Source organism: Eleginops maclovinus, chromosome 23 (genome assembly GCF_036324505.1).
Source record: "Eleginops maclovinus isolate JMC-PN-2008 ecotype Puerto Natales chromosome 23, JC_Emac_rtc_rv5, whole genome shotgun sequence".
Classification (NCBI taxonomy): domain Eukaryota; kingdom Metazoa; phylum Chordata; class Actinopteri; order Perciformes; family Eleginopidae; genus Eleginops; species Eleginops maclovinus.
In genome coordinates, this window is record NC_086371.1 from 11,255,914 (window position 1) to 11,282,166 (window position 26,253).

Sequence of the window (26,253 nt, forward strand, 5' to 3'; positions counted from 1 at the left end):
TGTAAGACAAGTTGTTCCTAGTTTTCTCTGCTAAAATCTAAAAATATGTACTGCATTTGTTGACAGCTAAAAATAGCATTTCACCTTTAGGCTACTCTTCACACCTGAGTTGTGGCTTTTCTCTCTCTTTCTCTCTCTTTTCTCTGTGGATTTTCCTATGTTTGTAGTCACAAATATGTGGTGGGGCTTAACAGAGTCTCAGGAAGTCATACTCTACTTAAATGCTGTTTAGTTTTTAGTAAGACCCTGGAGCCCTGTTGTTTGTAAATTCTGCTAAAATGTTCTCTCTAGTTTGACATCCTGTCCCTCACCCTCCTCCCTCTCTTCCCTACTGCAGCGGCTCCAGTTCCCCGAAGTCGGCACAGCCTCGTTGCCACGACAACCACACAAGAGCACACCCCACCGCCACCCTTCCGACCAATCGGACACCTTCTCCACTCCACTGGCTGTGTTTCCGTGGGAACGGGATGACTCCAGGCCAGCAGCCAGGAGACCGTCCCCCAGCTCTCCCCAGACGCCCTGCGCTGATGTCGTCAGTCAGTCGGAGCAGAGGGCTTGTGGGAAAGAGACGGACCACAGACGGAGCCAGGCGGTGAGTGATGTCAAATGGTCACCATGGTGAAGTGGCACTGGGCTCTGGGCAGTTTGTAAAGATAAGTGTACAGCTCGCCCGGCAGCCGGTCTCCTAATGCAGGATTAATGAAGTTATCTGGATAACTGCACTCAGCAGCCCTGGCTCCCAGCAGGGACTCAAACAGAAGTTCTGCTTTTACCAGATTAACCCTGAGACGATCCCCAAAACAATCCTTTGAACACACTTCTTTTTTACATGGAAACGCACTATTAAGGTTTTCTAATAAAGCTATGGGATGTAATCACTCTAACATTTTTAATCCTTGCATGAAATCCTCAATTCTAAGTAATTGATTAGTTAAGTAAATCTTCTTTTATTAAACCCTCTTTGTTTGTTTTGTTAGTGCGTACCTCCCCTTCTGGGGGGCAAGCTGGAGAGTACCCTTTGTTTTTGTCGCATAGGTTTTCAGAATATTAAAACCAACAGAAAAGGATTGAGCGAAACATAACAAGCATCACAAAAGACTGACAAAATCCTCCGCAGCTATCCCTTAAATGTAATTTTTAAATTAGAACAATACTGTATTAGTGTGGCCTCCTCTTTATCTGCCGCCTGGTTTACACTGGGTTTGGAAACAAAAATCGGCAATTAGAATTCCAATTTAAAATAAAGCTTTATAGCTTTAATCTGTTTGCTATTATTGGCATTTAAAATATCAGAATCCCAGCATAGAAAGGATTTTAACTTTAAATTGGGTAAAGACGATTGAGTGTGTGGAGAGAAGGGTTGTCACGGGAACCGAACCTTCGATACCAAGTCATGACATGCAATCTGATTTAGTATTTAGCTTTAACAGGAATACCTCAAAATCAGCGTTCATGAAGCAGTGTGATGGTTCTGAATCTCACGCACTTTGCCTAACCTCATCACTCGTTACATAACAGGTTGGTGTTGAAATCACAGCCGGAGCCTCTCTGTTTGCTCCCAGCTTTATGATGTGCAGCGGCTCGGAGTACACGTCCTAATTATGGTATAGCACTGGTCTCTCCCTCAGCTCCACTGTGTTTGTTCAGAGCAGGAAGAGGACTGTTCAATGTGAAACAATAAATGCTTCTTTTAGCTTTTGGAATAATGGGAGGGGGGGGGGGGGTGTAGTGTTAATGCTGCTATGTTTTTTTATCATATTATTTAGTTAATCACCAAAGTTATTCCTATAGTCGTTCTGTAGAGGCTCTTCAGGTCAAAAATACAGCTTTGTTTATTAAAGGAAACATGTAGAGGACAATGTTGGACAGACATTGATTTGTCCCTGGCTTTGAAAATCAGCAGCCTGACATCATGGCTTGTGGAAGTATCACACAGATGTCAGTGAGCTGCTCTCTATGGATTGACCCCATTAGTGGGGACCTGGCCTGTGTGATAGTCTGTTGGGGGTCATTGCAGGATATCCACGTTTTCTTTCTGATAATAAACTAATCACATTTTGGTGGAAAACGTTTGAAGGTCATTGTGAACTGGTAAAATACCTGGACATATTTTTGGACATAACGCAGTCATTTGTGTAGTTATTAGGATAGTTTCCCATCACATGTCTAATAGCATAAAAGTATGAATTTCTGCCATTTTGGAAGGACATGGTTAGCAGGCGTTAATTCCAGTGTATAAAACAGGAACGTGTCTTAGTGGTGTATTTAAAAGGTGTTCAGGTGAGCCTATTAATCAAAATGTCTGTGTGTGTGTCTCGTCCATACAGCCGCATCTCTGTCAGAAGCGCAGAGTCGTGTGTCTGCTCTGCAGGCGGAGCTGTGTGGGAAGGCCGAGGCGTTAAAGTCTATTCAGAACGAAATGATGCAAAGCAAGAAGGAGCTCGCTGCCAAGGACGCCAGCGTTCAGAAAGCTCGCAACGAGCTCAGCCTGGCACACACGCGCATGGCTCAGGAGAGTGAAAGGGTAAGAACAGCCACTGTCACCACTACTACAAGTCCCAATGTTGTTTCCACTAAATGGGGGCTGGCCTCATCGAAACATTTCTCTTTGTCCTGTTGGGAATATTCTATTTGTTACACACTCGGTTGTTTTCAGGCACTTTGAAATGGTTGAGCAGGAAAACATTTATCTTGTTCTTGTCTGTGCTCTTTAACAATCCAGCTGATTATATTTTGAAATCTAACCTTCACCCAAACAATGCCAAGGAGACTGTGAGCCAGTTCTCCTATGGTCTTGTTTGTAGAGAGTAATTGTGCTGAGCTCTAAAAGAGTTAGTGCTTTCCTCATGAGAGAGTGTCAGTATCACAAGATGAAAACGAAGTACTAAAACCAATATAACCAAATTGTTAAAACGCATCACATGAAAGCAAGTTGATACAACCTGGTGTGAGAAGTGATGCACAATGACACAAACATGCCCACAAATCTGTCTATTTACAAGTTATTCTAATCTTCAGCAGGGTTCACACTCCAAGCCCAGGATGGCAGAAAGAAAATGATCAATATTTAAAAATAAGTGTGTGTGTGTGTGTGTGCGTGCGTGTGCTTGGGCGTGGCAGGCATCAGGAGCTGAGCAGAGACTGAAGCATCTACAAGAGGAGCTGAAGTGTCAGAGGCAAAACACAGAGAGCAGCCGACTGCAACACCAACAACGCGCCAAGGAGCTGGACAAACAACATCAGAGGGTGAGACGCATGCATGACTGATATGCCGAAATTGAAGATTAAGAGGAAGAAAATCTAAGATCTTAAGGCAGCAAGAGGGAGTTTCAGCTTGGTGTCCAGTTTGCTTTTTGTTCCATTCCACTCTGAAAGCAGACTGGTTGCTTAGATTTGTTTGTGTTTGTGTGTTTTGCCTCCAGGACTTGACAGAGCTTCAGAAGGAGAGGCAGTGTCTGGAGAAGCAGCATCAGCAGGAGGTGAATAAGCTCAACCAGGAGCTCCAGCAGGCCAGGACGCTGCACAACGCCCTGCAGGCCCAGGCCGACAAGGTACACACATGGGAACAAAAACAACAACAACAAGGCAAACAAGGTTATGCTTTTTTTTGTTTTCTTACAAATAAATGTTCAAGTGTTTTAATTCAGATCTGTATCTCAGCTGTGGACCCAAATTGATTTGATTTTGGTTGATAGATGTGCTGTTTTTTCAGCCGTTTCCTCTTCTCCTTTCCTGCTTTCTCTCTCCCTCCCCCTTCTCCTCCCTCCCTCTCTGTCTCCTTGTATTTTTGAAGCTAAAGTTCAATAAACTCTTCTTGCTTCTTCTCCCACACTTGCTCCTTGCCCGTGTTGTTTTTCTCTCACTCTGTTTCACTTTTTCTTGCCCTCTGTGTGTCTTGTTTCTTTTACCCCCCCACCCGCTGTCCTCTCCGCCTCGTCCTCCTCTCCTCTCGGTTTCTCCCCAGTGGAAAGGTTGAGCCGTGAAGGTAATGACCGTGGGACTACGTTTGAGGGTGCAGAATGCTTTGATGATGCGAGCGTGAAACAAACACTGAACTTGTGTGTGAGAAACAGTAAAGAAGTCCATAGTAAGGCGGGTGTGAAGGTGTGGCTGCGGGAAGAGTGGGAAGGCAGATCTGTGGGAAGGTGTGTTGAGGCATGACCGTAGAGATGGAGGCGTGTGTTTGTGCTTGGAGACGTGGTGTTGTATTCTTCTTTTTATTTGGCTTTTATTGAAGTGAAGGAATGCTGTGGTATTTATTTGTTATCAACAGAACAATAACACGTGCTTTCAGACGTGGTGTCAAACGTCTTAACAATGAGCATTCATTCAACCCTCAGTGTCCACTGAACCCTGACTGTAGGCGCTTTCACAAGCCACACAGATGTTATCTTGATAAAATCCAGCAAGGCTACAGTAAACACAGATTGTGTCGAAAGTCACACTCAACTGCTCTTTTTGGAATTTGTGCTGCACACGCATGCAGTTTAACTTATGGAAGGTGAATACTGAAGTGGGCTAATTTAAATAAGTGTCAAACAACATGGCCTTATAGCATTGTGTGCTGCAGGAACATTTGCATTAATTTTACCCCAGAAAAACTGCACAAAAAACCTTAATTTCCTAGATGATTGCTGACTGCAACTAACTCTCTGATTAATTGAGTTTCTTGTTTTATAATAGTGTTTTTTTTGCATGAGAACTTTAACAATGAACTGATACTGTAAACACTTACTTTGAATGCAGTGTGATTCCTGAAATTGGATGACCTGCGCTCTACAAAAACATTCCCTTTTAACACCGGCCACGTGAACTATGACATGAGAATTGTCTATGAGCACTGGTGGGAAGCCGATCTGCTGGGGAAGTCTTCTTCCCTTCCCCAGAGAGGTAGAAGCTTACACTCATTATTGATCACTGATTGTCCGCCTGCCTCCCGCCCCTTCACTGGTCCTGCGCCCACAGCAGCAGACACTCATTTATTTATTTATTCTTTGTTGTTCTACCTCCGATCTATCATCTATTTTTCTTCTGCCTTTTTACCTCAAATCCTGTTCCCTGTTTCAGTCAGATACTGAGTCGTTGTGTCCTCTCCCAGCTGTCTCTGCAGAAGCAGGCGCTGGACAAAGAGTTGGACACTCTGAAAGCCAAACTAAAGTGGACGGAGGGACAGCTGCAGGAGAGCCAGAAGAAAGAGGCACAGACACAAGCCAAGCTGACGGTAACACACACACACACACACACACACACACACACACACACACACACACACACACACACACACACACACACACACAAAGACACGCACACTAGTGAGTCAGTGTTTCACTTCATTTAATAATTCATAAGCTGAGCTGTGGGCATATAAAGAGGTCCATACATTTTTAAACAACATTTGAATGTGCCATATGCCAGTGTAAGATTTTCATGACAAATGAAAAATAATAAGTAAATGCAGAGGTTATTAAGTTCATGACGTGCTCATCAGCTTTAATGCTGCTGTTATTTGTGGCTTGTTTACCTGTGGTTTGTTGCTATGTTGAAACTGTGTTTATCTGAAGCTGTTATTTAATAGATTATACAAATGATTTTGTTCCTTCTCTGGAAGTCTGCAAATTAGCAACATACCAAGTGCAAAAATGTAAATGACATTTTCCACAGATGTATACACTCTTTTTATCTACTGATCAGTGGCTCAGTTTTAATCTGATCACCAGGTCTTATGCTGGACATGCGTCTGGTAGACTTGCTGTGTAGATGCTGATGTTAGGGTTTAATGTCAACAGACAAATACTTTTCAATTACATCTGGAAACAGGTTATGTTGTTATGTATTATAAAGGTTTGACTGAGAACTGAGCATTGCATTCAGTCTGAACCTTTCCCTGGATTCCACCCACCTTATTTGCGTTTCCCCTTCATTAGGAAGCGCTGCGGGAGGCCGAGGGTGTGGCCGTGAGCCTGGAGCAGAGCAGGAAGAGGGAGCGCGCTCTGGAGGAGGAGGGGAGGAAGCTGGCAGAGGAGCAAGCCGACGCCCTTCGTCTCCTCAAAGAGCTGCAGGGTGAGGAGTGAGCTGTTGGTGGGGGGGAGACTTATCCCTAAAAGTTATCAGTTAAATAACTTCTGCATTAGCGTTATCATTTTGATCTGTTAGATTGTATTATTCAAATGTTTAAGGTTTAACTTCAGCTTCTATAATAAGCTCTTATTAACCGTGTAACCAGAATACAGACTCAGACCCTTAAGGACAAAATGTCCACAAACTTGGATCCCACGACCATCACAGCATAAATCATGTATTTTCTTATCAGACTTCCAATCTAAAGCACTCACTTCATATTGTTTTTATTTGTACATTTCCACCAGAATTGATCATTTTCCATGTTTTTTTAAGTGAATTAAAATCCAAAGTATTTTCTATTATTTTTGAGTTTCTTCTACTCGAAAACAACAGCTGCATTATGTAAACAGATTCAGGACTGATGTTGGTTAACGGCTTTAAGGTTCGAAAATGTTTCTTAATATTTTCTTATCTCAGTTTTTGTCCTCTGCAGTTTTTCCTGAAGTCAGGGACTAGGGTCAAGGGTCCTAATGAGTGTTGATATTGTTGGTTATGTTTTGTGAAATGCACCTGTCGTGTAAAGTCTCCACAAATACGGAAGTCTCAGTGCTGCCCCCTGCTGATTAATGAAACGCCATCCACTTAAAAGAACCAAAACAAAATAAGTTCTCTATCAATGCACACATGCTCATTAAAAATCCAACTTTTCTTTGCCTGTTATTTCTTATTTAATGTGTTGTTTGCTGTTATTTAATTTAACCTGCTTTATTGTCTGTATCCTTTTAACTCCAGAGGAAAAAGCTGTCCAACCTGTTGGACAGAGTTTCTCTCCTCATCCCTCTCACTCTCTACACTCTGGCCCATCAACTCACATTAAGAAGCCCAGCGCTGCCACCTTTTCGGAGCAGAAGAGGGGAAAGGACCTGGATTTAGAAAAGAGAAGGGCCGAGATCGCAGCATCTTACCCACCCGACAGAGAGCCAGGCGAAGGCATCGATGCAGAACACATCGCTGACCGTCTCTCCCCTGACTCTGAGTCTATTCACAGGGGAGGACACCGAAGAAACAGCAGCGAGGAGCAGAATAACAACAGCAGAAATGAAGCGATGGAGAGTGACAGCGCTGGGACACACAAGCGCTCCACATGTGATCAAGCCCTCTCTAGTTCCTCCCACTTTGTGGCTGATACGCCCACTAACAAATCCATGGATGTGGATCAATGCGGTTCTGCTGAAAAGACTTTTTCGCTCAAGGCCTCTGAAGACCTCAAGAGGGAGAATGCCACGCTGCGTGCAGAGCTACGGGACTCTCAGGAAGAACTGCAAAAGCGACTTGAAGATCTGGAAGCTCAAAGACGGGCGGAGACAGAAGCCAGGACCCGACTGAAACAGCTCAGCCGCAAACTGGCCAGCCATGCAGCAGAGAAGGACGAGCAGGACAAGCAGTGGAGGGCTCAGCTGGACAGTGAGAAGGAGGAGACAGAGAGGGTGAGGAAGGCCATGTCTGCTTTGGAGACGGAGATGAAAGGGAGAGAGGAAAATGAAATGAAGGAACAGGAGGAGGGGAAAAACCAAGCTCTAGAAGACCGGGAGAGCGAAATGATAGAACTTAATATCCAGCTTAAGAAGCAGTTAGCGGAGGTTAAAGCCCAGCTGGCTTTAGAACGAGAAGAGAGAAAAAGAGAGGAATATGAAAGGGGGCGAGCGACGGAGACGGACATGGATGGGAGAGAGGAGCTAAGCAGGAATCTAGAACGACTTAAAGCTGAGTTGGAGGAACTGAAGCTCAGCAGAGAAGAAGACTCACTGGGAGAGGACACGCTCTCAGTTGCCTACAGCCCGCTGACTTACCTGACTCTCCATGGCGATGAGCTGAACTCCAACATTGTTCTCTGCGATAACAAGCTCCTCCCCTCCCCAGAGCGGCACCTCCTCCTCTGCCAGTCCACCAACCAGCGCAACACGCTGGCGTCTCAGGCCCCAGCGGACCTCAGGATCCAGGGGGAGCAAAGCCTGATAGATCCCGAACACTCACCTCTGTCAGAGGACGGGCACGCTGCATCTGACCTGGAAGACCACCAGCTAAACTATCTGAGAGGGTCTTTTCCCTCAGATCTCCAGCAGGTTGAGACCAGTTCCTCAGATTTCGCTAAAGAGGTAAAGCGCCTGCAGGTGCAGAATGCAAAGGAGACGGAACGAGCAAATCAGTGCCAGGTGAAACTGGAGGCCCTGCAGAGCCAGGTATGACATCACACATCATATTTACTACTTAGTATTTACTCCAGCCAAGGAAAAACAATTCATATGGACACGATAGGAAGAAAACTGTGTTATTAACTTAATCACAACACTTCTAAGTCTTCAGTAGACTCAATCAAACTGATCTACACACATCATTTATTGACTGATACTTGGATTTTAATTGAAGAAATGACGTAGTGATATTAAAGAAGGTTTTTGAATGAATTCACATCTGTCTGTAGCTGTTTTATGAAAGAACTAACTACTACTAGTTATCTACTAGGTGTTGTTGAGCTTAAACCCAGTGAGGTTACACACAGAAGTCAATAAAATAATAGCGTGCACTTTCTATTGTAGTAACCATTCTTTCATTATGAGAATACATTTTCTCATGAGATTTATTTAATTTCTTTGATTTTTGTATGTTTTTCATGTTTATTGGTTTTCAAAATTAGGTTTTGGCGTAGGTGGTTTAATGTTTTTATGTTTTTGTGTAATCTAAAATAATTCTGTTCTCAAAGGGTATTGCTTTATTAATTATATGTATTATGTAACTATGTAAATCAAATGTAAAACTGCTATTTTTCATAATAAAAGATCATTAAAAAAAGTAACCATTCTAGAGAGACTCGAAAGTAACACTTTAGTATTCTTTTGTTATCCTTTTGAGTTTGTGCTGGGTAGCTGTTTTTAAAACAGTCAAACTCTGGCTTTAGCGGCTGTTTCCTGTTCTCTAATCAAATGTTCTCCTTTCGTCTGCCCTGCTTGTATGATACTCTTCTCAGGTGACACGTCAGACGAAGCAACTCACCACAGCCTTTGAGAAGCAGAGCCAGCACATCTCTGGGCTGTTAGCTGAGCTGCAGGAGAAGGAGAGCGCCCTCCTCAGCCAGGGAAAGGAACTGCAGTGCCACAAGCAAGAGCTGGATGTGCTCAAGGCCGACACTGAGGAAAAGAAAAGAGAGGTGGAGCGTGGAGAACCAAAAGAGGCACGAGATGAGAGGTCTGTGGAGATCCCAGGGCCTCAGTCACAGCAGGAAACAGGAGTGTGTGGTCACTGAGCTTGCACACTCAGCTGAAGACGCAGAGCAACTAGAGATTGTGACTCAGACTAACCAAGACTCTGCTTGTGTGACGGGTGAAACTCAAGGTGGAGGAGCAGCAGGTGTGGATGCAGAACTGCTCTCACTCCGATTGGAGAATCAGCAGCTGGAACAAAGAGGAGGAGGAGTGAGCATCTCAGACGCCAGGGCCCCAGCAGTACTCACTGACAGTGAAAACCAAGAAGTTAAACAAAGCCAGAGCACAGGAAACGCTGTTCCGTGCCGCTCGGAGGAACAGAGGTCACCTAGTGTGCCGGATGACATCAGCTCTGACGCACGGCTGCAGGATGTTAGCGGGAGGGGAGATGAAGGTGGAGATTTAGAAAGGGACGATGGGAGCACTTCAAAGGCTGAGGAGGAGCTGGAGGCAGAGTCCCAGCTTCAGATCGACCGACTTCATCAACAGGTAGTGACGGACACAAAACAAATCCAGTGGAAGCGCTGGGACAAAAATAACTGAAGTGAATGAAATATAATCGATACTTGAGTAGCATAATTACAACAGTTTATTCAGAAAAATATGGACTTTTAGACGTTATTCTCCCAGTTTCTACATTACACTGGAAGCTTTGACTTTAATTACGTGTTTCTGTTTTCCAAAGTGACTTCTCTTTGGTTGAGTCTGTCCTGTGCTTCCCCTCCCGTCCAGGCGGAGGAGCTGCAGATGAGGCTACGGTCTCTCTCTGCGGAGACCCAGCAGCAGTCCGAGGAGCTGGTTATGTGGAGACTGGCCTCCAAATCAGCCCCAATGTTTGGGCAGACCCTTCCTGACACAGACTCCCAGCCTGAGACCCCAGAACAGATTCCTGCTGTCAGACAGTCCCAGTCCGACCAGCAGCTGGCTGCTGAGCTGACCCCGAGCCAGGCGCCTCCCCCGGGACTCCAGCAGAGCCCCGGTTATGTGACAGTCATCAGAGAGGATGAGTTGCTCCTGTCCTGCTCCTCCAACAGACTGCAGGGCCGCATGTTGTTCTCCAGGTAACACACTGCTCATCTTCAGGGTGTCCTGCAGGTGTGTGTATGTGTGTGTATTAAGGCCTCTTTTGTTCATACTTTGATTTCATTTGTTGTTGTTTTACCAAAAGACTTCAGCACGGCAACTTCCCTGAACCAAAGAGTCTCCATCCCTCCAAAAAGACGGCAGACCTTCTTGAAAACAATCAGGACACGGCCGCCATTGACCAGGTGATTTTCTTTTAATGATTACTCACCAACAAACTCCTGCTGTCCTCAGTTCAGTTCAGTCTTTACTGGGGAAAATCCCAAACATGCTTTAGTTTGTTTTGTTTATTGCGTCTTTGTATGGCTCAGGCCTTAAATAGTTTTGTTTCTTTTTGATTCAGGAGTCTGAAAAAGAAAACCAGCAGACCAACATCCTGTCTCAGTCCAACACGTCTCCAGCACCGCACAAAGAGAGGAGAGGTACTGAACTTATCCAAATGATCTCTGAGAGAACAGGTCAACCACACGCCACCAAAGAGTCCCACAGAGTCTCAGGGCCAAAGCAGACCAAGTCATCGGAGTGTTCCACAGGAAGTCCTCCTGAGGCCAGACCAGATGTTCTCACAGCAGCCAGCGATCCCTCAGGCAGATGTGTCCGGACGGAGATGAAAAGTGTCAGCAGTCAAACAGAGGAGAACCCTCGCAGTGCTCCACTTGCCGCTGAACTCCACTCTGCACACACACAGACCGAGCAAGAGGAGGCAGAAGAAGAAGAAGAATTGGTAGAATCCCCTCCTGTCTCTCCTGTCCAACAGTCCGAGGCAGCAGAGCTAGGACTCAAGGTGTTGTTTTCGGGTTCCTTCCCCATCCCGTCTGACCCGGCCCGTCTGGCTGAGAGAATCCGTCGCAACAGGACGCAGCTGTCGGCCGCCTTCGATGACACCGAGTATGAACCCTACGGACTGCCGGAAGTCGTCATGAAAGGTAGTAGCTGGAAGTTGGTGTGTAAAGAAACACACACCCCACACACACACACACACACACACACACACACACACACACACACACACACACACACACACACACACACACATAAGAACTTTTTTAGTGTGTACTGCAGAGCCTGCATTTAATGCTGGGTATAAACAGCCCGCCTGTCAGGAGTGTTTAGGGGGTCAGTCTCCAAGCATCTGAGTCTGGGTTGTGACTGAACAGAAGATCCTGCTCTCTGTACTTCCTCTCGAGTTCTGTTCTTCCACACTCTGTTCCTCATCCACTTCTAATCCTCTTATTTATCCACCTGTCGGCCCTTCTTCCCGTCCTGCAGGTTTCGCTGACATCCCCAGCGGTCCTTCGTGTCCCTACATTGTGAGAAGAGGTTTGTTAGGGACCTCTGTGGTCCCTGCCCCTCAGAGAGACCCGAAACAAGAGGAGGAGACGGACTAAACCCAGCTAGAGGTAACCTCCAGAGACGTGGGGAAACCAGTGTTGTATTGAGTAGGTTTTAGTCATTATTCTAGTTCTCTGTTGTTTCTGACTTCCCCAACCAGTTTCTGGTGCAGCGCCAAACAAATGAACTTTATTGGCAACCTTTTGTTCCCATGTTTACCATCGTCACAACATTTCTCAAAGTGCCATAACGTGGCTTATTGATCATTCAATCATTTTCACTTTTGTTTTTATTTATTAACAGTAGATATAGAATTCATTTCAATGAAAAAAAGTTCTTTCCCGACCACAACTTTATCACAAGCGTGCTTAAAACAAAATGCAGAGGGGATTCAAGTGTGTGCAAGGACATTTTCCCCCTGTGCAATCAAAGAGTCAAAGCAAGGGGTGTGTGTGTGTGTGTGGGTGTACCTCAGTTCTGCTTGGATAAAGTCAAAGAAGGTTATTAATATATACGTACAAATATTGTTTGACTATTATTATTATTTGGTTTAGTTAAGATTTTGACTCCCATTAAGCCTAAAACTTAATCCTGTGTGTACCGTTACCTACAGACCAGGTGAAGATGAACCTCAGCGCTGGACGACAGCGCCACTCCCGTCACCAGCAAGCTGTGTGTGTGTGTGTGTGTGTGTGTGTGTGTGTGTGTGTGTGTGTGTGTGTGTGTGTGTGTGTGTGTGTGTGTGTGTGTGTGTGTGTGTGTGTGTGTGTGTGTGTGTGTGTGTGTGTGTGTGTGTGTGTGTGTGTGTGTGTGTGTGTGTGTGTGTGTGTGTGTGTGTGTGTGTGTGTGTGTGTGTGTGTGTGTGTGTGTGTGTGTGTGTGTGTGTGTGTGTGTGTGTGTGTGGCAGCGATCAGAGGTTCATATCCTGATGATCACAGCTCATCCTCCAGTAGCTGTGTGGAGACTTGGACCCCCATCACCATGCTGTCACTACCTGTATATTTCTGTGCAGAGATTCAGTGATGTTTATTTGAAGTTTACAACCACTTTTCCAAAGGGACTGTCTTGGTTTTTAGTCTCCACTATGGGTCTAGCCGTGTTGAATGAAACAGTGCCTGCTTCCTGCTTTTCCTAAACAAGTGCTTGTCAAGATAAGTGCGACTTATTTTCCAAAAAGGGAAAAGCCAAGAGAGGCCTGTTGTGAAAATGTGATTATATTTCCCCCGTTCTTTTTTTATCCTCGAGGTGGCTTATTTATGGACACGTGAATGTGTTTTAGTAGAAGGCCGGTGTTTACAAAAAGTGTGTGAAAGAATAGTGAGTGTGTGAGAGACATCAGATGTGAATATGGACATGTGTGTCCTCTTCCTGATGTGTGTGTTTGTGTGTGTGTGTGTGTGTGTGTGTGTGTGTGTAGGAGAGAGAGGGGGGTGAGCACATGTCTATGACTCAGTGTAACCTGTGTTTCCGCTCCATGTATGGTGATACACACTGCGCTCCCGCTCCGCTCCTGCTGCTCTCCTTCTCTGTCTTACACTAACGAGCACTCGGGTTGAATCATCCCAAAAAAAATCATTCAAAGCTTTACTTTATTAGCAATGCATAAAGACAGTTTCAGATAGCTTATATAATTTATTTGAGTGATGAGATGTGATATTGATAGATTTAGCTTCTTGCACATTTGATACTTTGCCTTAGATGACAGTATCCCACATGGAGATACACTGTAGATGTTGTAGATACGTTTGGAGCAGATGTACAGTTTGTATTACGACAGGGAATCTCACCGCTTTGCTAGCTGTGAGCAGTACGTTAGAGGATGCGTTCAAATTTTTTCCTGTCCAAGGCTGCAAGATATGCACATATTTTGGCTACAGAAATGTACTGTCATCATCGGAAGAAAATTCTTTTTCAGCCTTTTTCAAGTCTGCCTTAAAGCTCAGTGTCCCACCTGTATGCTGACATTACTGTACTCTCTTTTCTCTAGCTTAGCCTCCACGCTGAAGGGACAGAGGACTTCACAGTGTTTATCCAGGGTTAGGGTTAGGGTTAGCACAGCTATCAAACAATGTCTACTTGCTTTTGATGGAGGAATAGTAACACAATAAGTATTTTCAAATGCAAGAGATAACTTTGGAAGATACCTGCTTGATGTTTCCATTAGCTTCAGAAGTAAGACCGGGTTTTGTTACAAATGAATTCTTTCTGGGTCTTTAAGGACACACACATTGGTGAGCAAGTTTTTTTTTAAGATGGATTGAAAAACATATGAACTTATCCTTTGAAACCTGCTGAGATTGTTCAGCCGATGTTTTTTTTTTTGTGATATATTTGTGTTGAAAGTGTGGAGTGATTTTTTTTTTTTTGAGGTAGAATCTTTTCCTCCTGGCCTTGGTTTGTTGACCTAATCAGAAACGTGTGGACTGTCCTGACTCCATGCCATCACTATTTATTTGCCATGTACGTACACACACACACACACACACACACACACATACATTCTCTTAGAGCTGCCTTAACATCTCTGGGATCTGTAGTCTTTTGGCAGTGAGGTGGTCTGGACCTGGCTGTGTATTTGTTGCCTTGTTTTGGACACTTCATGTGAATGTATCTGTGTTGTGTTTGCAGCTCAAATAAAAGGCTCTGTCTTTATTTAACTTGTGTCTCTCTTTTGGATTTCTATGAGCGCCTTTGTGTCTGAGAAGTCGTGACCGGCGTTAGGCCTTTTTTTTTTTTACTGCTGTTAGACATTTAGTCTAAATGAGTGCCATGGTCCAATGAGGAGAGCCTCAAAGTGTTTAAGTGGAATATCTTGGTTAAATCACATAAGTATTTCCGCAATTACCGAAATCCTCTCCCTTTGCCTCTCGGTCATGAGCACGTTGTTGAAGGTGCGGAGAGCGTTAAAGGAGCAGGCTTTGATCAGAGAATGAAAGAGGCGATGGAAGAGTCTCTCCAACCTTTAGAGTTTGTTATAATTCATGATGCGATTCCTCCTTAAGAGCAAGAAAAATTGTGTGGATCATAACTCTGACTTTGAAGAAACAAGTGTCTAATTTGACTTCCCAAAAAGACAGGATGGAAAGACGAGGATTTAGAGAGCCAAGCCCCCCCACGTCCAGCTCAGGAAACTCCGAGGCCCTCTGCTCTTCCTCTGCAGTGACGCGATTAATCACACTCGCAGCACTGTAATGGACTTCACATGCCTCGTCCCTTTCTTCTCCTCCTCCTCGTCCTCCTCCTCCTACAGTCTGCTCTCCTCTGTCAGAGTGATGTAGGGTCACGAGTATGGGGAAACACCTTCCAAGGAGAAATGCACACATGTACTTTCACAACACACACTCGCAGAGAGGTCCTCGCTGAGCGCTGAATTGTGAGACAACAGTACATGCTGCATTGAAAAGAATTTGGATAGCAGCATTTCTCCAAACTAAGGGTAAGACATGCAAAAATAATTATTTTTTGGGGGGTTACCGAGAGTTGTTACACTGGTAAATTCGAGAAGATGCTAATTATTTAGTTTTATTGTCACTAAACATAGTCTGCTTTTAAAGCAGACTGTTTAGTTTTGCTCTTAAATGCTGCTAGGTTTTAGTTCCAGTTTGCATGTTTCTGCCTAAATAACTTTTCCGTTTTTAATTATAGGATACCAAGTATCTGTAGTAGACTGTCACACTGTCTAAAAGGAGATGATCAATCCCTTGCTCTAACAGTCCTGCCAATATAAAGTCTTTCACTCTGACACTTCTGACAGCACAGTAATTAGTGCAGCGTTTAGAAAGAAACTAAGCTTCAGACTGTATTCTCAGTTGTGTGGCCTCTGCTGCTGCATTTGATAAGTGTTTGATATGAGAAACTCTTTTTTGGTTTTATAGCCTCAGGGAAAAATGTCTGCTAGTTTATCTTGCTGTATGTGATTTCTGTAGCCCACACAGTCCTATCATTATTTTTGCAGATCATTCTTGTCCCAGAGCATGAAACCAGAGAACCAAAAGTTGTAACCTGTGATCTCTCTGACGTCAGTGTTGATTCACTAGAAAAGAGGCAGATACATCTAAAGGGGCTTTATTTCCCCCCAGAATTGTAAATTCTTTAGTGGATATCATATCCTCACCCACAGACGGTCATATTCATCTCTGGAGGTTTATGAACGCAGCTAAAAGCGTGGGACAAAATCAGACAGCTGACGACAGTAACAGGCTTCTTCTTGTTTAATCTGTATAAAGTCAGTAAATACTGTACCATAACAGAGAAGGAAAACTATTTTCTCATGACCTTAAATAAAAGCCTGATTAACAGGAAGTGATAACACTCATTTGTCACAAAATGACTACATATTTGAAAATCACCACATATAGAAATGACCTAAAACGTTGTTAATCTTTCACGCGACATAAGGAATTAGCTTTATTTGTTGTTTTAAAAATACTTTAAATGTTATATTGTTGAACCTCTCTTTTCTGCAGAGCAGTGTTACAATAAAGTAACTTGTCTAATTTATATTAACTATGCAAATAGAAGTGTATAAATACACTATGTTGAGCACTTCTTATAAAATAGGACAAGTCATATTTTGGAAGGTGACAATCCTTTTAAAAATCTTACATAATGCTCTCTGGGTGTTAATTGGTCTGTCATCCCTGAAAGCTAATCTTTTTTTAAAGAATATCTTTATCTAATTTAAAATGTGATTTTGAGCATTTGCCAAGATAATCTAAGTTTGGAAAAAAAAAAAGTTTTGTCAGGGGAGGTTTTTGTATGTGTGGTGAAGTGCACCACTACCCTGTGTTGACCCCCATCTAAAAGCATTGCGATTTCTTTCAGGGGAGATTTAAATTCTCAATGCACTCTCAACTTTTAGTTTTATACAGAACGTTGGTTAATGGTGGACTTGGCCTTTTGTGGCTTAAATAAGTAGTACAACAACAAACAAGCATTTGTTTAAAGGAACATGAAGATTGACCTGGTTGTCCTTTCGTATCTGTTCCTAAATCATAAACACAAGAGACAGCAAAGTTTAAATGAGATTTAGAAAATGCATCACCAGAATTACATTTTCTCACTTTAGGGGGGATTTAAAAGATGTCTCTTGCTTCACTGTTAAATGTATCCTTGGTGCACAAAGGTTTTTAAAGTCCACATCACACTATAAGTTGCATACTGTACCACAATTAACTCAAAATAGTTGTGATTTAACAAATTCAGCTTCTAAGTACACGTGATGAACTCGTACTGTGAGCACAGACAGAGTTCCATGTTCAGCAGATGAATGTGAAGACAGCTTTCTAGTGCACACTACCAAGCAAACACATATTTGAGTTGTTCAAGAGGGCTCAGGGTATCTCGTCCTCTAAACACTGACAATCTAGAAGCCAAAAAGGAATGTTTGCAAATGTTTTTATTTATTTTGTTTCTGTAGTTCATCTCCGTTTGCTTACATTTGTCTTACACACCTGCCTTAAGTTCATTTTAGACCTCAGAACAGAAAAAAGGAACATCTCCCAGCCTTGTGTTTCTTCTCAAACAGCTCACCTCATGGTTTATTTCCCCACCTGCCTCCACTGTTTAATTTAAGATTAGATCACTGCCTATCAGCCACAGTCCTGCTCTTTCTAAGCCCTCCTCACTCAATATCTTAGTAAAATATCAAAATATGCCAGCGGAGGTTTAGACAGAGATAAGTAATAATATCTGTCAGTGTTTTAGCCAGGGCCAGAGAGTGAGAAGGTCCTTACAAACCTAAGCCAACAGTCCATTAGTGCAGAATGCTAACAGTCCGCCAGACTCTGGGAAATGTCAGAACATTGTCAAGGTCCATGTGGAGACTGACCCAGAGCAATGATCCCCTAGCCCCTGCTTGTGTGCTTGTGTTAAAGGTAAACGCAGTTCAAAGAAAACATTAGAGGCCAAATGAAGATAAGCGATAACCATGTTTTCGATTAATGTTGAGATGTATGTTTGAGCTTTGGCAGAGTGTAATCGTTTGTGAGCCCACTGGCAGGCCGGCCTGCAGTGCGTCAGTCCCTCCTGGTTATTATGACAAAGTCTCTCCAATGTGAACACTTATTTGATGCCACTCATTCCCTGCTCTACCAGACAGAGAAACAGGGAAATGTGCCAACTTAAAGCGGTTCTGTTCCTCAATGCTGTAATCTATGTTGAAACTTTAACATTTGTGGGTTTTGCTGGTTTGTTTCTGTATTTTGTTCTGCTTATTAGTCTTAAAGGAGAAGAAATTGGACCCACAGTCCTTCGCTCCTCAACATTGAAGACCCAGGGGGACCAGAGAGAAAGCAGAGCAGAGACTCAGTGAAAAGAGGATTCAAAGATTTCCCCGTCACCTGATTTCTGCAGCTTTAACATGGGATGAGCTCCTAGCGTCAGTGTAATAAGGTACTTTTTTATTATCCTCCCTAGTAATAAAACATTCCCTATCCATCTTGAAAGGAACCACAGAGAGCATGAAGAATAGGTCCTTTCAATATTACAATATTGCTGCATTTGAATGAGGTCACGCTGCCCTTACTTCTCAACCAGCTGCCCTTCTTTTGCCAGTCTCTTAGTTTGTGATATGAGCATGTCTCTTCATATCTGTGTTCTTTGATATGGTTTGTTTTTGGGTCGATTATCGGCACACATCAAGATAACCTCACACAGTTGGACACGGCAAACAGAAGACTTTTTTTGGATATGTTTACCTGCCGATCAAAAGAGGCCTTCAACTGATTTTACACAAAAAGATAAGTTTACTTGTTATGAGGTTTACTACTTCCTGTGAAAACAGCAGTCTATGTGTCTTTGAAATATCCATAACTATAATAATGGAATATCTCTGATAGGGTGTAGACTACTAAGAACAGAGTTAAGAAACTGTTGCCGTCGTTGTGTTTGTATCATTGTAGACACTTCTACAGGTTGTGTAATTACAGGGATGATCTTAAAATAATGAGGATTAAAATACTTTTTATTTTAAGACAATTTAACAATGTAATTATGGGGATAAATCATTATCTGTGGGAGGGAAGCCGCTAGTAGTAGAACCAAACTGAATCTGTGGCTCAACTGTTGGCCATGGTGTTGCATTATGGGTAATGTAGGCACCAAGCTTGATCGTTCAGAAAGTGTCCAAGTCTTTATTACAACTTTACAAAATGAAACAATATGAAGCTGCACTATGTGAAATAGGATTCAATGTTTTTGGTGCCTAAACCAAACAAAGGACCAGGCAGTCCAGATTCCTTGCTACTTCAGTTTTACCTTTGGTTTTATCCCTTTTTAAACCTATAAATTGTAATAAAGAAGTAGAAAACTGAATTGCTGGAGTTATCCTTTAACACCAGTATCAGTGTTCATGTAACCACTCTAAGACTTATTTTACACCTCTTGTCAGCTCTGACTCTTCCTGTCAGTGACCGTCTGTTTGGTTTGACGCACAGATGTATAAATAAAGGTTGTAAATGTCTGTCAGCCTTCCAAGAACACTTGCGTTGCTTGCTTACACATTTCCGTGCTCACACTTACGGTACCTCTCTGAAGAAGGAACTTCCTGTTTATGCCCAGCTGTGCACCAGTGTATCCTGACTAACCCGACCAGATCCCGGCCCCCGAGCTCTGACCCTTTAACCCTGGAGGGGCTGGGGGGGTCGACGGGGAGAAAATGCGGTGTACCACCCTCTTGGCCCTGCTGACGGGGGTCATGCTGTACCTGGTGATGGGAGCCCTTGTTTTTGGCACCTTGGAGTTCCCAGAGGAGAGTTCTGCGTTCCAAAAACTGCTTGATACCAAGAACGCCTTCCTTGATAATAACTCCTGCGTCAAAGAGCTGGACTTCCACGAGCTGGTGAAGGTAACATTGGACACATTTGTTATTTAATCACACTGACTTTGTAAATCAGAAATACAGTTTTCTATTGGTTTTCTGTTTCAGCTCTTATCTGTATATGTTTTTTTTATCTTCGCTGATAGATGTCTGAAAATATGTTTAGATATCTTTGGAAAAAGAAACTTCTTAGAACTGCAGAAGGCCTGAAGATCCTGATTATATATTTTCTTTGGAGTTTCAAAATACTCCATACAATAACCCTTTGAAGGCCAGTAACTTCCCATTTGTGACAACCCTGATGTTGTTTTCACTTTGTTCCTCCATAAAAATCACAACATTTCCCTAGTGGGGCCCAAGTGTTACACGCCTGGGAAATGTAGCGTTTTCTATCTCCGATTCTTACCTCCCCCCCTCCCCGCAGGGAGTGGTGTCTGCGGTGGAGGCCGGTCTGGATGTGAACAACCTGCCTGCCAACTTTACCAGCCGCTGGGACCTGGCCTCTGCCTTCTTCTTCTGTGGTACCATCATCACCACCATAGGTAGGAGGGGCCTGCAGGCTGCGCTTTGAAGTGACTTGCATACAATATGCTCTTTTAAGTGAAGATTACATGCTGATATGTCGTAGAAAAGTATTAATAGAAGAACAAAGATTTCAAAGGGAGCTTTTGTAATATCTAAAATATTTTAGTTTGACTCTGAACACGTGTGATCCTACATCCTCTTCACAACCAAAACCCTGTGACACATTAAGAGCACTACACTGACTCTTTGTGTAATTTATTTAATCAAAGTGCTAATGTGAATATTAGATATATTTTTTTCAATATATTCTGGTCTCACATGGATTTCTATTAGACTGCAGCCTGGATGTTCAGCTATACAAATGTGACAGAACTAATCTCCATGAGTTTGTGCTTTTATTTTCTTTCAGGTTTTGGGAACCTGTCTCCTCGGACGTGGTACGGCCAGCTGTTTTGCGTGTGCTACGCTCTGGTGGGCATCCCGATGTTTGGCATTCTGCTCGCTGGAGTGGGCGACCACATGGGCACAGTGCTGCGCAGAGCTGTGGCCAAGGTTGAGACTCTCTTCCTGGTGAGAATGGTCTGTCCTCTCTGGGAACAAAACCTCAGTTGGATTTACAAACCCCATGAGGCCCAGACCTCTATTTGTGTATAGTAGTGAAGACCTGAGTGCTGTTGGATGTTCTAGTGAAGAACCAACCCAGAACCTCCTGCTGGGATATGAACCTTCCCGGAGTAATTTAAGAGTGGCCTTAAGTCTGCCTGGCTGTTTATCCTTTGCGCATCATTTAAGCACATAATACAGGAGACATGTCTCTAGTGGAAACCAAGATAATATCATGTATTTCAGATAGGAGAAAATGACTCGATCTGGTGGGAAGTAAGAAAAACAAATATTTTTTAGGGTCTAAAGTAAAAGCCTGATATAATAATACTAACTTCTACCTCTAACTGCTTGTAGACTTGTTTAATTAAACCTATCTTTACAGTCTTAAGTACGAATTAGTTTCCTCTATTCCTCTATCCTCTATGTATTTGCTTTTGTCTTCTCCTCAGAAGCGTAAGGTCAGGCCGACCACCGTGCGTGTGATCTCAGCCGTTCTCTCCATCCTGATTGGTTGTCTGATATTCCTCGCCGTGCCAACAGTCGTATTTCAGAAAGTGGAGGAATGGTCATTTCTGGAGTCGCTTTACTTTGTGGTCATAACTCTCACCACCGTTGGCTTTGGAGACTACGTTCCAGGTACTGACACACAATACACAACTACATACACACAACCTCATGTGTTTCAGCGCAATAATCTGTGCTTATTAACGACTTTCTCTGTGTCCAGGTGGTGGTCGTGACGGCGGCTGGTTCTTCAAGCCTCTGGTCTGGTTATGGATCGTGTTTGGTCTTGCATATTTTGCCTCCATCCTCACAATGATAGGCAACTGGCTGAGAGTGCTGTCTAAGAGGACCCGCGCTGAGGTGAGAGATATGTGCGGGACATCCTGGACTGTACAACAAGAGAGGAAGAGCTGCACTTAAAGCAATAACTCAATTGTGTGAGATACTTATTCATAAGGCAGGAGTTACGGCACAGAAGAAAAGCACTGTACTGCACAATTTCACTTTAAGTGTATCTGTCAGAAAGGGATGTCTGATGGTAAAGCAGTGAATATATTCTAAATATATCCAACACTTAAAGGGATATTTATTATTTTAGGTGGCTAAAATATGTTTCGCTTCCACCCTACAAAAGCAGTACAATGCTTCACTTCTGAGACTGATTCACTAATCTGAGGGTTTGCCCACTTTCATCTAATGAGGATAAGTTCTCATACAACCCTACCTTTAAAAAAATCTGAACTATCACTTTAACCTGGTTTAGAGGTTAATCTTTTCTCTCTTTCTCTCAGATGGAGGAGTTGAGGGCCCACGCTACTGATTGGACCCAGAACATCCAGAACATGTCCATGGACTTCCGCATCCCAAACCCTCTGGAGTTCAACGACCCTTTCCTCCTGCAGCGCCGGCGATGGAAACGCAGTGAGCGTCGCCGGATCCGTAGGGGGGCAGAGGGCGCGCTGGGATACTTGTCCCGCGGAGGATCTGAGAACGGACACCTGCCGAACCACTGGGCCGCCCTCTCCAGCTCCTTGAGCCGGCTGGACGCCCATTCCTCTCTAGAAAGGGCGCTGGTGGCCAAGTCCAGGCATAGGGTCAGTGCAGCTGGAGTGGGAACAGTCCAGAGAGTGGGGCCTGTTTTGAGGGTTGACCCCGCTATGGGCCTGCAGGTGGAAGGCAGGTCATTTCCTCACCTGCTGGCCCGCTCTTTCTCCGTCCCTGTTGCCCGATCCACCTTAGAACTCGACTCAGCATGTGTAGCCATGCAAGGGGGATCCTTCTCTGGATCAGAGTCTCCGTTTGACTCCAGGTCAGACGTCTCCTCTGCCTCATCGTCCTTTTTGGCACTCCACAAGCTGCAGCCCTGCCTCACAGCCAGCACGATGGAGGAGGGCGTATCGAGAGCCGCAGACATGGACAAAGCACAAGAGAAACACAAACTGATTCCAGCAGAGAGATATGTATCAGTGGTCAGCAAGAGCCCCAAACATGCACCTGGTCCTGTACTGGGCACACGCTTCACCCCTCTTCATACTTCTTTTCCCCCTTCTCGCAATCCTATCCACCTCCCCTCCCCTCCCCTCCACGCTGCCTCTGCTCCCAGCTGCCAGCTGCTAGATTTCTTTGGAGAAAACCTGGCATACATCGACGAGTCCTCGGACACTCTGAGCGACCGAGCTCAGCCGGGAGGAAGGGAGGAGAAGAGGAGACGCCATCGAAAGCCCAAGAGGAGGAGTATGAGGAGGCAGCTGTCACATCGGTCGAGCCCCACACAGGTCAGGAGGCCCAGCGGTGACATGCAGCCACCGTCAAATCCCCCTACACCCCCCCCAGACTCCTCTCTTTCAGACGGGCCTCTGTCAGAGAACCAGGGAGGATCAGCTCCGACTCTCTGACAGCCTCCATACACATGGGGCCAAAATCAAGACATGAGAGACGTGATAAACATTGGTGATTTAACTTCACACTTGACACTCTGATCACTTAAAACAAATAGTACATAAACACATGTTAGTCTCACCATCGTGAATGTAGCTGATGTTCAGGATATTTTTGAGCTTAACTAAGTCAACCCACATGTTTTGCTTTGTTACTCTGTGATACGACAAAGTTTGATGGACATTTGATGAGAAAACCTTCATGGGGGCTGTTTCCCTGCTTCGATTTAAGGATCTATTAATATATTATAATCCAGACTGAATGACTGCTTATTTTACTGATCTTTGCTTCAGATTTTCAAGCGATTTTCAAGAGTGTACAATTATGTGCGTGGCTCTGTGTCTTTGATGAGGGGATTTTCATCCTACTGTAGCTATTTGTTCCAACGTATGTGAGCTCTATTCTGCCACATGCACTCAATGACCATGAAAATGCATTAATAGATCGAGCGAGTCCCACTAAGTTATGATAAAGTTTACGGGCAGCGTGGCAATAATAGAAATACATCACAGTGCGGCTTTTGAGACAGGCTTTTTAATTAATTCTTAAGGGGACATAAAGGTATGAATTTCAACAAATGTCAACCTCTTGGTGGTGCTAGAGGAAGACTCAGGAAATCCTTGAAATCAGTAGGACTAATCAACATGAATGCCTGAACAAAATTGAACAGCAATTCATCCAGAAATAGTTGAGATATTTAAGTGTTGGCTAAAGAGAGTGGACCGGTTTGACATTGCAAGGTTGCTACTTCATATTTCTTAAATTAACTTTGGATAAAGAAGCCTTTCAGACGAGGGAATCATGTTTCCTTTTAGGAACTAACCACACCTATTGTGTAAACAGTTGGTCACCAGTTTCAGTGGTTTAAAGGCATTATGAGTCACATCATTAGACATAATTATCCGTCTTTAAGGCACTGCGCTGAAATGGTTCCCAGCAGACATATTCAGCATTAACTTTCTGATTTACAGTAAGTTGGCTTTGTGTTGCAAACCACTAGTGGCTAATGGCTTCAAGATCAGTACACAGTTTTAAAAGTGATCATAAAAAAATGATCAACCTTTTACCAAACATAACTTTAAAAGGGAAAAGAGAGCAGAAATCTTTTTTTACACAACCATTTACATACTTGTTTACGACCTCATCTACAAACAAAATTGATAATTTTACAATATGAGCCAGGATCGGGGTGGGCTACCACCACTAAAACATTCCTGGGGGAAAACCCTGCAGTGTGTGGAGAACCTGAACCACAACAACAGTACATTATCATCATAGCACCGCAGGGCTGTCACTCGCCCTCAGCCAAGTGTCAGTCCTCTGTGTGATGCTGTCAAACAAGACCAATGAAAACATGATTCAAGATTTAAAGGGGCTGTTTGCAAAAAAATCTAAATGTTTGAGATATCCAGGGCAGAAATTGTGGCCACTTTTCAAATAAAATAAAATGACATGGCACTTGAGGTGATCGTAGCAGTTTCATATAGGAATATTTTTTCCCCCACCAAACTACATCTGCCAAACATCACCGAGTAAAAGCGTGCATCTAGCCATGTACGAGAAGCTCATGCTTACCCTTTGGCGGGATTAGTTTTTAGATCCGACAAGAAAGAGCCCCCAACCAGATCAGTAGCTCTTGAATAACTGGGGCATATTTTCTGTGTTTGAGTTTTTATGCAGCTTTGAGCATCACAACCCAGTGCCATCTAGTTCCATTATATTCATGAGAAGGCAGACATCTCTTCGACCGATATCTCCAACCCTCTGGATCCAGATAAACAGATCGCTTTACATGTTAGTGGAAACAAATGTGTATCGTTTTTGGGGTGAACGGTCACTTTAAAGCTACCCAATTGTTTTCGGGACAAAAGATGTGGTTCATGATGCTCTTCAATGTTTTAATGGTTAAAAAGGGTGACTGTCCACTACTGTATTAACATCTTTGTTTGCTCGCCCTACATCAGAGGGCTTTTAGCCAAGTAAGGTTACTTTTGTTAAGCTTGTTTTTTAACTATAATGTCAAGTGTTATGAAAGATCCAGGGTGTTGGGTGAAGTAGCATCCATTGGTAAGGCTGCAGGGACATTGCAATGAAGGACTAGATCTGAGCTAAAGAAAAACGCAACCATTCTCAGTTCCAGTTAATTAAACATACATTAAAATGTAGTTATAAATATGACTTACTTATATTTTGATCTATAAATCCTACACACTGTTGGTTCTGCTTGTGACCACTTTTTCTTTATCTGATACTGTTATCTTTACCCCCTCTGCAACATGAAAAACTGTGCAGGTTTTTAAACTTGTGTACCCTACTGTACTGTTTGTCCTCACTTGAACCTTGTTAGATGCCTCATAATGTCTTAAGGTTACACATTAAAGTGATGATTACCAGACTTCTAAAGCTGCCTTCACATGATGCGTGATTTGCTCTTTGCTCACCCCGAGGTTGGTTGTTGAGCTCTAATATTTGACCTTAACTCTAACAGAGCTCTTCTGTACAGATGCATTTGTGTTTATTTATTATTTTATTCATCTTTGTGAAGTGACTTTTTGGTTAAATACACCCACTACACAGGAATGATTGCCATCTATTTGGGCTTCAATTAATGCGATTGTGCCCCAACCATCAGCGTCCTACTTACAACAACAGAGAGAGTAGTATTAGGTGTGTGTGAGAAGATGCGAGTTACACTGTTGGACACTGCTAACATACTTAGTATACTTAGTATTTTATGTGTCATTAATTGATCCTCCAAAAAAATGTTATGCTTTAAGATAAGTTTCAGTTTTTTTCACCATCATGTGAGTCAAAATCCACATCAGATATTTTTACAACACTGGACCTATTCATTGTACAAAGCCTGTAGTGCTTGAGTGAAGATGAGTGATATTTAACCAAACTTTGTCCACATTTTTATTCTACCAAATCTAAGTTGTTGTTTCACTCCTATGCTCCAAACAGTTTGTTTTCAAACTAGTGAACATGTGGATTTATATTTAACAATAATGCAATAAAAAAAGGAACCTGAGGCTGTATTTCTATATGCAGGCAGGGTCTGAAAGATTAACTAAGATACAAAAACAAACAAAACATCTATATAAAGATATGTTGGTTTCGCTGCAG

General features: G+C 43.4%; 2 protein-coding genes across 2 annotated transcripts; both read left to right on the forward strand.

The window, feature by feature from the left end:
* The first annotated feature begins 411 nt into the window (after positions 1–411).
* On the forward strand, positions 412–9,594 carry si:dkeyp-115e12.6 (centromere protein F). Its single transcript, XM_063875752.1, has 8 exons — positions 412–592; positions 2,328–2,524; positions 3,121–3,246; positions 3,423–3,551; positions 5,099–5,221; positions 5,925–6,060; positions 6,853–8,300; positions 9,086–9,594. Exons 2-8 carry the CDS (start codon positions 2,420–2,422, stop codon positions 9,359–9,361), a joined length of 2,343 nt encoding a protein of 780 aa, XP_063731822.1. The 5' UTR covers positions 412–592; positions 2,328–2,419; the 3' UTR covers positions 9,362–9,594.
* Positions 9,595–14,663: 5,069 nt separating this feature from the next.
* kcnk4a (potassium channel, subfamily K, member 4a) lies at positions 14,664–25,530 on the forward strand. Its single transcript, XM_063877325.1, has 8 exons — positions 14,664–15,171; positions 17,955–18,128; positions 19,296–19,581; positions 19,979–20,096; positions 20,489–20,649; positions 21,135–21,321; positions 21,413–21,549; positions 21,981–25,530. Exons 3-8 carry the CDS (start codon positions 19,393–19,395, stop codon positions 23,082–23,084), a joined length of 1,896 nt encoding a protein of 631 aa, XP_063733395.1. The 5' UTR covers positions 14,664–15,171; positions 17,955–18,128; positions 19,296–19,392; the 3' UTR covers positions 23,085–25,530.
* The last annotated feature ends 723 nt before the right edge of the window (positions 25,531–26,253 follow it).

Excerpts from the sequence above, each read along its gene's own strand:
- kcnk4a (XM_063877325.1), top strand. The coding sequence starts at position 19,393 with ATGCGGTGTACCACCCTCTTGGCCCTGCTGACGGGGGTCATGCTGTAC. Across the intron at positions 21,322-21,412 it reads CTTTGGAGACTACGTTCCAG|GTGGTGGTCGTGACGGCGGC; the intron begins GTACTGACACAC and ends CTCTGTGTCCAG. Across the intron at positions 21,550-21,980 it reads CTAAGAGGACCCGCGCTGAG|ATGGAGGAGTTGAGGGCCCA; the intron begins GTGAGAGATATG and ends TCTTTCTCTCAG.
- si:dkeyp-115e12.6 (XM_063875752.1), top strand. The coding sequence starts at position 2,420 with ATGATGCAAAGCAAGAAGGAGCTCGCTGCCAAGGACGCCAGCGTTCAG. Across the intron at positions 5,222-5,924 it reads AGACACAAGCCAAGCTGACG|GAAGCGCTGCGGGAGGCCGA; the intron begins GTAACACACACA and ends CCCCTTCATTAG. Across the intron at positions 6,061-6,852 it reads TCTCCTCAAAGAGCTGCAGG|AGGAAAAAGCTGTCCAACCT; the intron begins GTGAGGAGTGAG and ends TTTTAACTCCAG.